Source organism: Neovison vison, chromosome 12 (genome assembly GCF_020171115.1).
Source record: "Neovison vison isolate M4711 chromosome 12, ASM_NN_V1, whole genome shotgun sequence".
NCBI lineage: Eukaryota > Metazoa > Chordata > Mammalia > Carnivora > Mustelidae > Neogale > Neogale vison.
The window spans coordinates 6,271,413-6,285,332 of record NC_058102.1 but is presented as its reverse complement, the minus strand read 5'-3'; the positions used below and the strand labels follow the sequence as shown (position 1 = coordinate 6,285,332).

Below are 13,920 nucleotides of genomic sequence, written 5' to 3'. Positions count from 1 at the left end.
TCCTGAGATCAAGTCCCGCATCGGGCTCTCTGCTCAGCAGGGAGCCTGCTTCCTCTTCTCTCTCTCTCTCTGCCTGCCTCTCTGCCTACTTGTGATCTCTCTCTGTCAAATAAATAAATAAAAAATCTTAAAAAAAAAAAAAAAGAACTAGAATGTAACATCCACAAAGGTGTGTTATTGAAACATAATCTTTCTCACAAAAATCACCCTTATTTGCCTCAGAGATAGCCAAGTTGAGATTAACTCATTTGTAAAATGAGTCCAGTTTTAACTAGCTTGGCCTGACTGTATACTCAAGTGCAGAGAAAAGAGTGATGTCCGTATAGGTTTCTTAAAAAATGTGCTTTGCTGGAACTTTTCATATAATTTCAGATTGAGGGGTCCCTGGGTGGCTCAGTGGGTTGAACCTCTGCCTTTGGCTCGGGTCGTGATCTCAGGGTCCTGGGATCTCTCTCTGTCTACTTGTTATCTCTGTCTGACAAATAAATAAACTCTTTAAAAACAATAATAATAATAATTTAGATTGAACTTTTAGAAGCCTTTTGAGGCTAAGAAGCCAGGCCAAATAATTGCAGTCAGATTCATGTCAATACCGACAGATTTGGGTGAATTCCTCTCTTCTGGAGGTCCTAAAAATACCCTCCAAAATCTGTATTCGTTTCCTGGAGTTGCCATTACAAAGTTTCCCCAGACTGGATGGCTGGATAAATATTTATTTACTGTCTCACAGTTTGGAGCTAGAAACGCAGTCAGAGTATCAACAGCCTCTGTATATGTCTCTCCTAGGTCTGGTAGCCTCAGGCATCCCTTGGTTTGCGTGTGGCACTCTCCCTGCCCTTCACGGTGTGTGTTGGGGAGAGTGTGCGGGGAAAGGCAGAGTAGTGTGATGGGATCAGGACGTGCAGCAGAACTTGCAGTTTGCTCTTTTAAATAGAATGGTCTGGTTGGTCTCATGGAGAAGTGACTTTTGAGCAAAAGTGACACAGGTGAGGGAGCTCGTCACACAGATAATCCCGGAAGAAGATGATCTGGGCAGGGGAGCTGCCAGGAAAGGCTTTGAGGTGTTGGGGAGAAAAAATTTTACCCCATCCTTCAAGTTTCTTCCAGCCGGTCTAAGAATTAAATTGGTAAGTTAACAGGAGAAAATAACATCTAATTACGTACATGCAGGGAGTTCACACAAACATGAGAGATTCCAAAGACAGGTAAAATGAGGTATACAGGCCACTCTGGACTAAGGAGAAGCGGGTAAGGGCTCTTAGGCTTCAAAGGGAAGGAAGGCAATTCATAGAAAGAGTGGAAAGAGTAAATGTTTGGTAAGCAAGTGTTTGCTGCGCCATCGGAAACAATGAGACATAAAGAGGAATTTTAAAAGACTTTGCTAAGTTCCTCCCTATCTACTGCACCCAGTTTGGAGTATGACATAGTGATCTATGGTGAGTGCTTCTTCCTGGAGCAGGAACTGTATCTGAATCCTTTTAGGCAGTTACAGGGAAGGTCAAAAAGAAAAACTTCTTGAATCTTCTGGTTCTTAAAAATAATCAGCCCAGGGGTGCCTGGGTGGCTCAGTGGGTTAAGCCTCTGCCTTTGGCTCAGGTCATGATCTCAGGGTCCTGGGATCGAGCCCCGCATCGGGCTCTCTGCTCGGCGGGGAGCCTGGTTCCCCCTCTTCTCTCTGCCTGCCTCTCTGCCTACTTGTGATCTCCCTCTCTCTGTCAAATAAGTAAATCTTAAAAAATATATATATATCAGCCTAAAATATGCCGGAGATACATTTTGGGGTGGCATGTATGAGCTCAACCTGGCTCATGGGAAAAACCAGGAAGCAGTAAGCCAGGGCTGGGAGAGAGGGCCAGGTTCTCATCTACCATCTTAACTGTGTTCTTATCGTAATACCGGCTTAGGTCGTGAGACAGGCTTGAGGTGTTGGCATGAGGGAGGGTGAGCCCAGCACTGGTTGGGGTTCCCTAATGACAAAGCACAGTCCTCTGTCACTGTCTGGCCCCCACATCCGGCCTGCTGTCGGGGCCGCTTGGCCTGATTTTTTTGATTTGTACAGTCGATGACAGAAATATCTCATGAGGGGGATTTTGAATATGTGCTCATATTTCAAATAGAAGTTTTTATGTAAAAATGAAGATTTCCAGTTCCTTTTTTTTTTTTTTAAGATTTTATGTATTTATTTGTCAGAGAGCACACAAGCAGGGGGAGCAGCTGGCAGAGGGAGAAACAGACTCCCCACTGAGCAGGGAACCCGATGCCGGACCTGATCCCAGAACCGTGGGATCATGATTTGAGCCAAAAGCAGACGCTTAACCGCTGAGACACCCAGGGGCCCTGAAAATTAACCCTTTCTTTTGGAAAAGTGGGAGGAGGGGCGCCTGAGTGGCTCAGTTCATGCTCCACCCAGAGTCTGCTTGAGATTCTCCCTCTCTGCCTCTCCCCCTGCTCTGGAGCCAGCAGGCTCTTACACACCCCCTCTCAGCTAAACAAAATCTTAAAAAAAAAAAAGAAAGAAAGAAAGAAAAGAAAAGCAGGAAGAGCTGGAAGCACATTCCGTGCCCCACAAGCAATGACCACTGTCAGAACAGACTCCCAGGGCTGCCGCGTCCGCGGGCCCTGGGCACACTCAGCCCGGCCTCTGCTCCCGGGTCCCAGCACAGGAAGGGGGAGGGAGTGGGTTGAAAGTGTTTCTGAGCTGACTCTTAACCTTTGTATATTGGCTTCCTCTGTGGTCCTGGGAAAGCCCCGGGCTCAGGCCCCCCAGCCAGCTGGGCTGAGGTCCTGTGCGCCCTCCCCCTGCACCTTCCCCCTCTACCCCATCCACCTGGCTCTGTTGTCCCAAGGGTTGAAGTTAGGACTCTCAGGGTTCAGGGCCCCTTTGTTTGCCGATGAGGAAACTAAGGCCAGAGAGGGAGGACCCACGGCATTCTGCCCCATTTCCTATGCCCATCCCAGGGCTGATACCATCCACCCATTCCGATCACTCAGCACTTCAATAGGTCAACCCCTGACTCCTGTCCCCGGCTAGCTGTGTACGTAGCTGGGGATACAAGCAGAAGCAGGTCCTGCCCTGCCCTGTAGTCCTAGAGTAGAGAGCAGGGGTCAGGGGACAGATGTCACTCCACACGGAGGTTACCCATGCAGGGGAGGGGAGCTGCACCTATAGGGCCCCTGCCCAGGAGACTTGAGGGTCATGAAGACTGAGGGTAGTGCCCAGAAAAGGTGAAAAGGATGAGGCAGTGAACATTCCAGACCTGGAGCAGAGGTACCATGAGCAGAGGCCTTGCCCACGGCAGGAGGGATACCTCCGGGTCCTGGGACCCGTCAGAATGCCAAGAGCATTGAAAGAGGAGCAGAACGGCTGCCGTGGGGGATGGGGGAATTGGCTACTGGACGGGATAGGATGGCTCCAGGATGCTAACTACTGGCTGGCGGCCGGCAGTGGTGTTTATTCCAAGAACACAGTGTTAAATCACAAAAATTAAGTTGAGGAAATCTGAAGATCTAATTGGTTTTATTAAATGACTCATGGAGGGGCGCCTGGGTGGCTCAGTGGGTTAAGCCTCTGCCTTCGCCTCGGGTCATGATCTCAGGGTCCTGGGATCGAGCCCCACATGGGGCTCTCTGCTCAGCAGGGAGCTTGCTTCCGCCTCTCTCTGCCTGCCTCTGCCTCCTTGTGATCTCTGTCAAATAAATAAAATCTTAAGGCAGAGGGAGAGTGGAGGAAGGAAATTACTTGCAAAGAATGCATTCTTTCAGATGAGGTCGCCCTCCTAAGGGGAGCAGAAAGGATCGTTCAGTCAGCTTGCTGGTGATGACCAGGAAGTCCCATGTTTCCTGGTCAGAGGCTGCCTCCCCCACCAGGGCTCCAACTGCCCTGTCAGGTGTTAAGTCTTAGTTGGCAGACGGGCGCCCTACACAGAAGTGACTCCGTCTTGGGCTTGTCACTGTCAACACAAAACAAACAAACTTTAGGATTTCATTAAAAAAAAAAGAGGAGCACAAGGTTGCAGGCTTCAGAGGTGTGGAGACAGAACTTAGATTTTTACTCAAAATGTTTCTCTTGGGCTATTTGCTAACGAAGCTGATGGACAGTGTGTGCTCAGGGCCGAATAGAGCCCACGCTTTGGAGTGTGGTAAGGTCACTCTGAGCTTGGTAAAAATTAAAGTTATAGTTTCCCTGGGAGCCCAGGAGCAGGGCTCACGAGCATTCAGAGCTGGAAAGTTCCTTTATCGTTTCTGCCTTTGGATCACCAATCTTCCCTCAGCCTTGATGTTCAACCCTGATTTTATGTCCCTCAGTGCTAGGGTGACTGGCTTGTCTCCTCTGGGTCCAAGTCCCCTGTGTGTGTGTATGTGTGTGTGCGTGTGTGTGTGTGTACCTAGAGTTCCTCACTGGGGGAACTTGCTGTACTGCAAATAGTGGGAAACTTAAAAGTGATATATATTCTCTATTTAAGTTCAGTCGATGAGCAAACATGGTACATGTGCTTGGCTTAGATTGTCTGGCTTTTCATCTGACGCCACATTTATCCTAAAGACACAAGGACAGTGAGAGAATTCCAGGAAGTACAGTTCTGAGGAACCAATGTGATGCCGGGCTAGACTCCAAAGAAAAAAAAAATCCAATGAATCCTTCACTTGATAAAAGGTTAGGGATAAAAGGGTCTTGATTAAAGGGTAGGGAAATTGATGATTTACCAGGAAAGAAGGAACCTGCACACTGAGCAAACATATACATAATGTGTGTCCCGTGGGGGTGTGGGGCGGAGACGTCACCTGGGAAGGAGGTGAAATTCAGTCCGTGACATCAGGAGGTTATAGGAGGGGCTGTGGGCGTGCTCCAACATGGGGTCTTAGCTCCTGGTCTCCAGTAAGGAAGGCTTGAACCCTATCAGCGGATCTGGAGTCCAGGCTTCTGCAGAGACTCCTAGTGCGTTTGTTAATGGGGTCAGAAAAGACGCAATAGCTGATTGGGGTAACCATTGCCTGAAAAACACATTTTAAGCTTTTTGCTAGTTTAGGGCCCTGTTTCAGGCCCCCACCCCCCACCCCACCCCTGGAGTCACAGTCATTCTTCAATCTCGAAGAATTGAAACGGTGACCCCTCTGGCTACTTCTTTATCTCCTTGGGCGAGGTAGGTTTGGGGTAAAGAGCAGTTTTTGCAAATCTCAGCTGCGTCGTGTCTATGGGCGAGACTAAGCAGAAGGTTTCACTTTACAGGTCACTGCAGCAAGGGAGGTAGAAGTAACGAGTCAGATGTGCTGAGATTTTTCCTGCCTTAATTTCCCGTTGTCAGTCTTGACATTCCATTTCTATGGAACATGGCGGGAGGTGCCTCTTCTGTAACTGCTTCAGGCTGAATCGGGGGGCAGTAGGGGAGCTTTGGAATGGAAGGATTTGACTCGGTCCAAGACACAACTTTTGGTCCCTTGTGCTGATGGAGGGGAACCGTCACATGGTTCCTTCTCCGAGAACTTGGATATTTTCCGACATAGGTTGGGACCACGTGCTATCATGAATCTTCACCCCAAGTATATTCTATGGAAAAGTAACAGTATCGAGTCAAACCCGTCATTCCCTCTAAAGCTGATCTGACATCGATGCGTATCCAAGAGAATAGGTCAGTCAGCCAGTCCCAGCCAGCTTGGAATGTGGAGGTCAAGGGCTTCTTGGAGCCCAGTGGCTTTCTGCCTGATTTTATCGATACGGGGTCATATTTCCCAGGAGGAGTTAATACAGTGTTGTAAGTGATGTCGGCCCTCATAGACTCTGCCTTAGTTAGCAAGCTGTCAGGGAATCAGTAAGAGACATTTCTACAGAAACGAAAGAAAACACAGGTCAATGGTCAGAGCAAATTTTGAGTCCCTGGTGCTGCCAGTGAGAAGATTTTTTAAAAAGATTTTATATATGTATTTATTCGACAGAGAGAGAGTGTCCAAGCAGGGGGAGCAGCAGGCAGAGGGAGAGGGGGAAGCAGGCTCCCCACTGAGCAGGGAGCCCAATGCGGGGCTTAATCCCAGGACCCTGGAATCATGACCTGAGCCAAAGGCAGAGGCTTTAACCCACTGAGCCACCCAGGCGCGCCTTAGCCAGCTTGTTCTGAATAATTACCCACGAGGGAGCACCTGGATGGTTCAGTCCGTTGAGCTTCCAGCTCTTGAGTTTGGCTCAGGTCGTGATCTCAGGGTCATGAGACTGAGCCAAGCCTTGGGTCATCCGGCCCCCGGGCTTGGCAGGGACTCTGCTTCTCTCGCACTCCCTCTGCCCCTCCTCCATTCCCTCTTGCGGGTGCGCTCTCTCTGTCTCTAAAATCACTCAATCAACCAATCAATCCCTGGTGCGCTGTCGGTCTCTAAAATCAATCAACCAATCAGTCTTTGAAAAAAGAATAATTACCCACGAATACTTCATGAGGCGGACAGAAGCACCCATCAAGTCCTCTTTGCCGAGATATTGCGACAGAGATAACAGAGCTCCTTTGACCCCTGGTACATGTTGGTAGAGTAAAAGATTTCTGTTTAATATCGACATCTCCAAAGAAGTGCTTATTTGAATTAAACCAACAACTTTGAATTAGCTTTACTGTATGTTGCACCTGTGTCCACTGAAAGCTAATCAGTTTGTCCCCACTGTCAGCTGTATGTGGGGCTCCCGGGGGGACATCTGAAGTGGGCGGTTTGAGTCCGGGGAGCCCGTGGGCCCCTGCACACTGATGTGAGACGTGCTTCCGTGTGACCCTCATAAGCAGTTTGCCCCACAGCCTGGGGCGCTTCTGGGCCCCTTGATAGTGAGGGTGGGAGGAGCAGGCGCCGGAGGCTCAGGCTGCAGAGGTACGGCGGGCAAGGCCAAGGGCAGATTGGAAGTCGTGGGCTAACTTTTTTTTCTGTCTCCTGGCTTTTCCTCTTGCAAAACAGGCATTTTCTCTGGGTGCTTTCCAGCCTTCTGGAGGATGTGGAGAAGTGGGGAATAGGCTGGGCACCGGGGCTGGGCTTGGAGACCTGCGGGAACTGTAGGATTGCTGGTGTCTGCCTGTCTTCCTCCTCCTTTGTCTCATTATTCTGTTAGGGAGGGGGGGGGTCAGGTGTTTTAAATTTGTGTTCATCTTTATCTCTTTGGACCATCTACTGCGTCCCTTCCTGTGAGGCGTCTTCGTTAGGGAGTTACACGGAAGTCGGAAGGTAGGGACGGTCACCACCCATCAAATGAACTTGAAACAATAGTTGAGTTCGTTTTTCACTTTTTGAGCTTTAGAATGCCCCGTTTCCTCTTTTTTTTTTTTTTTTAAGATTTTATTTATTTGACAGAGAGAGAGATCACAGGTAGGCAGAGAGAGAGGGAGAAGCAGGCTCCCTGCTGAGCAGAGAGACCGATGTGGGGCTCGATCCCAGGACCCTGGGATTATGACCTGAGCTGAAGGCAGAGGGTTTAACCCACTGAGCCACCCAGGCGCCTCCAGCCCCCCTTTTTTAAAAAAGATTTTATTTATTTATTTGATGGAGAGAGAGATCACAAGGAGGCAGGGCAGCAGGCAGAGAGAGAGAGAAGATAGCAGGCTCCCTGCTGAGCAGGGATCCCGATGAGGGACTCGATCCCAGGACCCTGAAACCATGACCTGAGCCGAAGGCAGAGGCTTAACCGACTGAGCCACCCTGACACCCCTAGAATGCCCAGTTTCTATAAGCGCTTGCCTCTAAACCAGTTAAACAGAGCTCCCCTACAAATTAGTTTTAGCAGTACCACCCCGCGGGAGAGAAAAGCTCTCACCTGTATGTCACAGGTGGACGCCTGTCCACGAACAGGGTGCCGACGGGATTTAGTCTTTGTTTCACCAATATTTATGCAGAGGACATTAAAGACCCAACTTCCAGATACCCCCTTTTATTGAAACGAATCTAATTGTAACACAGCCTCGTAATTTATTATGATTCCTTGAGTGAGTGAGTTCCGGTTAGGGCAGGGCCAGTTTTGCGCAGAGATGCCAAACGCTACAACGAAGAAACCGCGAGAAGCCCAGAGTACCTCTAAGTGGCGCTGGTTCCTCCCAGAGGCGGGGGCAGGGGTGGGAGAGCTCCCTGGTTTCTGGTTGCTTGGTCTGCTAGCCCACTTCCCCTAACTGTGCGCACGAGAAACTAATTCAGACCTGTTAGGAGCCCCCATTCGGCCACCTGAGACTCTGGTTATCCTTAGGTTCCCCCGTTAGGTAAGGCCTCGCACGAGTCCCTTACAAATGATCTCCCAGAGCTTTCTCTCGGTGATTACTGGTTTTGGGGGACTGTGCCCTCCTTTGAAGCCCGGGTCCCCAGTCCTTTTAGTTTCAGCTTCGGTTTTAGACTAAGGCTTAGATAAGATCTAAGGACAGTAAGTGTGGCGGACCAGGAGGATGCTACTTACAAAGGATCCCTTCCAGAAACAGCCATGGGACACCCTCTTATGCATCTCGGTTTCTCCCAGCGAGGTCTGAGACCACCCAGGGAGCTCGGAGCGCCGGCGGTTGGTCCTTCCGTGTGCTTTCCCGGTGTGCAGCCCCAGACAAGCCGATCACCCATGATCTTAGGACATGGCAATGCCAACGGGACCACTACAGGTCTTGAGAAAGAGCCTCAGCCGCTTCCACTGGCCTTTCGGTCACCTGAAAGCGATGTTTGGCCAGAAGGAGCCAGTGTCCCTTCTCTTCGGAGCCGAGCAATTCAGTCTCGTATTTCTAGCCAGAAAACTGACTCAAACCTTATATTAATGACATCGGTTAGCATAATGCCAAATTAAGACCACCAGCCCATCCATCCCCTCCTCTAGGTGATTCTGAAATGCCCAAATTCCGAGACCCCCCCGCCCAAAGACGACCACCAGAGTCCAGAGTCAAAGCCAAACTGCAAGGGTCGTTTATTATGAGTTCGAACCCGGACCTCCGCGCACTCATTACCGGTGACGCTAAGAGGTCCCGTGCTCGGGACCACAACATCTTTTATACACTATTTTTGGGGAGGCAGGGACTTAGCATACATCATAGTATCTTGTAACAAATCGCCACGTAGCACGGGAAAATCAAACAGCAACTCTCTAATACGACTGGCGCACTACAGAGCGGGAAAAGGCTGGGAACAGATTATTGGTTCGGTCAAAGGGCTGTCGTTCTTCAAACTGCTGAGTTGGCACCGCTAGGGTGTGTGTCACCTCAGGATTGGCCGGGGTCTCCCTGTCAAGCCGCGGGGCGCCAGATGGCTGTTATCTCTTGCACCCAGAGCTGGGTGGGGGGTCTGGGAGCGGCCATTCTGTCAGGTTCAATTCTGGGCGGGGGAATGTGTGGTTACAGAGTGTCCATAGAAAGTCTGCTGGTATTTTTCCATCTCCTCATGGGTTAGCAAGCGAAGGTACAGAAGCAGAAATAGCGGTTAGGTGTATAATGGTCATAATTTTATTCCCTAAGCTTCTCAATTCCCACCTTGAGAAATAACCAGTAACTTTTAACAGCTCGTAAATAAAAGTCAGGACGGCCAACCCAAATCGAGGAGGTCTGGACATCATCAGGAGAACTCACCAGACAGACGGTGGGGCTTGGAGGACCCGAGCTGGTACCGACCATAGAGGTGACCCCCGGCTGTTCTCCGCCAGTGGCTCTGAGATCCCGCCTACACTGCCAAGAACTGTTGACACAAAATGAACAAACATAGACTTTTTCTTTGAGGTCATTTGCTAAGAAAGCAGGTGTACCATGCATGCTCAGGGTGGAAAGAGAGCCCATGCTTTGAAGTTCGGTAAAGTCATTTTGACCTTGGTGGAAGGCAGTAGAGCTTCCCCGGCGACCCAGGGTGGGGGTGGGGGATGTGGATGAACATTCAAAGTTGAAAAGTTCCTTCATTATTGTTTTCTTTTCAACCAAAGGGAAGCTCTTGCAGGGTTTTACCTGGAGAGTAAGGAGGTGGGTCCGAATTTGCATTTCTAAGGTGGCACTGGCCGCAGTGTGGGTCCCGGGTCCGGGTCCTGGCCAGGGTCAGGGGGCCAAGGGCACGTGCTGTTTGGCTTTTTGCTCTCTTGCTGCTATTGGCCGAAGGTTTTGAAGGGACCACCAGGACTTGGTAGGACAGGACTGCAGCCGGGGAGGCCGGAAAAGTACGTGTTCCTTTGGGAAAATGCCAGCAGTGTTTGGCATTTGGTTTTTCCCCCACTGGGAGCAGAGAGGGGACTATCTGGCAGCTCCTTAAGTCTGAGGGGCATCTTCTTCCTGAGGGTTCTTAGCCTGAGGGGCAAATATCCCCACTGTAAAAAGAGGGAGGGCTAATTTCTAGAAAGCAGATCATTGTCTCCTGTGGGATCATTCTCCAGCACCTGCATCGCAAACACACCCGTTGGTGAGCGCCCAGCCTGGGGCAGCGCGGGAAGGTGGAGGGTGGGGTGGGGCGGTTACAGGGTGGAGAAGGTCATTCTGGACCAAACATGGCTCAGAGGCCCGAGGCAGGAGGGTGACAGGGTGGTGGCAGCCGGAGTGGGAGCTGTGAGGGGGCCTGGGGGGAATGACCCCATGGGCACGCTGAGCAGCAGGTGGTGAAGGCGAAGGTTGCAAAGGTTCTGGAAGGGGGACAGGAGGCCAGGTGGGGCTGGAGTCGGGAGTTGGAAACAAAAGCAGGGGCTCTGGGCACGGAAAACGCCTTGGTACCCGTAAGGGGGAAGGTGTTTCTCTGCTCTCCTGCAGAGCAGGTGTTTCCCACAGTTTAGCCATGGGATGCTTCCTGGGGCCTGAAGAGGAGGTGACCACGACAGCGGCTCTGCCAGACAGGGAAACCGCCGTCCTCCTGCACTGTTCTCCAGGGTGGCGGGAGGCACCTCTGTGGGCCACACCAGTCCGTGGCCAGGCGCCAGTGGCCGAGTTCTGCTGCTCCAGCTCGGCCCCAGGAAGAGGCCATTCCAGGCTGAAGAAGAGCACTCTGGCCAGAAGGGCCCCGGGTCCTCAGGGAAGCCCTGTGGGGTCCCTTATCCTGACAGGCAGCTCTGAGGCCCCATCTTTGTGCTTCCGTTCCAGGCCTAACGCTGAACAGAGACCGGAGGATAGCTTTGGTGAGTGCTGCTTTTTCTTTTGTTGTTGTGGGACATTATACATAGCATAATAGTTACCATTTTAAAATCATTTGTTAAGTGTCCAATTCAGTGACTCAGTCCATTCGCAACGTTGTACAACCGTCGTTGCCCCCACATTTTCCGTCCTCCTCCATAAAAACCGCGTACCCACTGAACACCAGGTCCCCATCCTCCCACAGCCCCTGGAGGCCACCGTTCTGTCTTCTGTCTGTGAGCTTGGCTGCTCCAGGGACTTCAATCACTTAGAGAAGGTTTTCAAGGCTCATCCATGTCTCAGCGGGGTGCCCGAACGTCTCTCCTTTTACGACTGAATAATATTCCGTTTGCGTGGATCTGTCCATCTGTCCATAGAAAGACCCTTGGGTTGTTTCCGCCTTTTGGTTATTGTGAATCCTGCTGTGAACATGAGTGATGAATATCAGTTCAAGTCCTGGCTTTCAGTGTTTCTGGACACACACCTAGGAGCGGAATTGCTGGATCGCTTGAGGATCCTACGCTGAACCTCTCGAGAAACGGCCAGATTGTTTCCGCTCGGCCGCAGCATCGCTGTCACTCCCGGCAATGCACAGGGTTCCAGTTTCTGCATCTCCTCACCAACACTTGTGTTTTCTAGTTTTTTGAAATTTTAGCCACCCTCGTGGGTGTGAGGTGGTGTGCAGCTGCTTTCCAGTCACGGGTCTCTGCAGGGCAAGGGCTGAGGGCAAGGGAGAGGGTGCCCCGCCCCGCGGAGTCCTGAGTGGAAGATGTCTCCCCTGCAGGGCTGGCAGGCCTGAGGGGTTTGCTTGGGTCTGCCCTGCACCTGATTGGGGGAGGTTATTGCCAGCAGGGGGCGCTCATTCTGCTTCTCATTCTTCCCCCTGCCTCACCTGTGTGTGTGGGAGTCATTGTCACTGCAGGCCTGGAGGAGGGAACTGCTGCCACCCCCACTTCCCAGGCTGGGAAACTAAGTCAGCCGAGCGACCCGCCCGCAGTCAAGCAGTACCATTGGTGGGGGCTTCTCACCCACAAACAACCGAGCACACAAACCATTACCGACACACAGCTGCCCACTGAGCCCACGGTGAGCGCCGAGGCCCACTGTCAAGGGCAGGCTTGCAGGCCCATCTGTGTGTTTGCACAACAGGGTAGGAAGACACCAACGTATTTTAGGGCTCTTGGGTTTTGGTGTTTGTTTAGGTTCTCACGGAAATGACTGTACTTGTTTACCTTACCGGGGTTACCTGCATGGGAGTGCAGGGAAGGCCTGCCGAGGGATGGGTGTGGACAGCGGACTTGCCTGGAGGAGGTGGGAGGAGCCCCGTGCTGGGGTCGATGTGGGTGGAGAAGGGAAAGACTTTCCAGGTCCGGGCTGCTGCACAGAGGCTTGGCATCGGCTCACTGCAAGTGCTGAGTTGGGGGTCCTGATGGAGGGTCTGAAGACCAGAAGGGGAGAGAGGGACCAGTGTGGAGCTATGTGAGCTCTTGCAGAAACTCAGGCCCAGAGGCTGTGTGACCTCGGGCAAGCCGCTTACCTGCTCTGTGCCTCAGGTTGTCCTACGTGCAGAAAGGAAGTACGTTCCTTTGTTTGTTCATCCGTGCAGTTGGCTAATGAGCAGCCAGGAGGTACCAGCCCCCATGCCCGTCTTTGTGGGGTTGCTGCGAAGACTAGCGAAGGCCCATGGGTCGAGTGCCGTAGCAAGCTGCTCTCAGGTTAGGGGCTCTCAGGGGGTGCTCTTAATGAGCTGGTTCAAGAGGGTAAGATGCTTCGCACATATGAGATGCTGTAGTTAGAGGTGGGAAGCTCTGGCCTCAGGGACGCCACCGAGAGCTGGTGCCCAGGCCCAGGTGTGGACATGAGGCCCGGACCGGGGCATCAGCCAAGGGGATGGGAATGTTTGAGTTTTGATTTTGATCCAGCTGGGATCTGTTCTCAAGGATGGTGTGAGGTAGGGATCCATTTTCACTTTTTCCCCAGATGAACAGCCAGTTTGGTCCATTGCCAGTTATTGGAGCGGGGGGGCTCCTAGCCACCAAGGCTCACTCACCGTGGTCTGTCTTCTGTGTGCCGGTCCTCAGGCTGGGAGCTTATTGCCAGATCTCTCTCACTCTCTCAAATAAATAAACCTTTTTTTAAAAATTACATTGGGTTGGGGAGCCTGACTGGCTTCCTTGGTAGAGTATGCAACTCTTGACCTTGGGGTTGTTGAGTTCAAACCCCACATGGGGCAGAGCTTACTTAAAAAAAAAAAAAATACTGAGAGGACATTGAATTTGCAGAATACTTTGGGAATTTAGTAACTGTTAACATTATGAATGGGTACCACCTGCTTTACAATAAAGTCGAGCCAGATAATGGGTTTAGGGAAAAGTATGATCCTAGACCCTTGCCTCACCCAATACACAAAAATTAATTCAAGATGGATCATAGATCAAAATATGAAAGGTAGAACAGGAAAGTTTCTAATGAAAACAGGGAATAGCCTTATGACCTTGAAGTAGACAATATGTATGTTTTTTAAGATTTTATTTATTTGACAGAGAAAGATCACAAGTAGGCAGAGAGGCAGGCGCAGAGAGAGAGAGAGGAGGAAGCAGGCTCACTGCCAAGCAGAGAGCCCGATGCGGGACTCGATCCCAAGACCCTGAGATCATAACCTGAGCTAAAGGCAGAGGCTTAACCCACTGAGCCACCCAGGCGCCCAACAATATATTTTAAAATAGAACACATACATGAATCAGTGAAAATATTGATAAATAGAGCTTAATTAAAATTTAGAATTTCTGTTCATCAAAAGATAAATTAAGAGAGAGAAGAGTCCAGCCACAGACTAAAAGAAGATACTTAAAGGCATAGGCCTGCTAAA

At 50.9% G+C, this 13,920-nt stretch overlaps 1 protein-coding gene across 1 annotated transcript in view; it reads left to right on the top strand.

The window, feature by feature from the left end:
* The window catches only part of SERHL2 (serine hydrolase like 2), a 29,148-nt gene that overhangs the window by 10,077 nt on the left and 5,151 nt on the right, over nt 1-13,920 (top strand). The window contains exon 9 of the mRNA XM_044228373.1: nt 11,022-11,056. Coding sequence (XP_044084308.1) covers nt 11,022-11,056 — 35 coding nt within the window. The remainder of the gene's footprint in view (nt 1-11,021; nt 11,057-13,920) is intronic.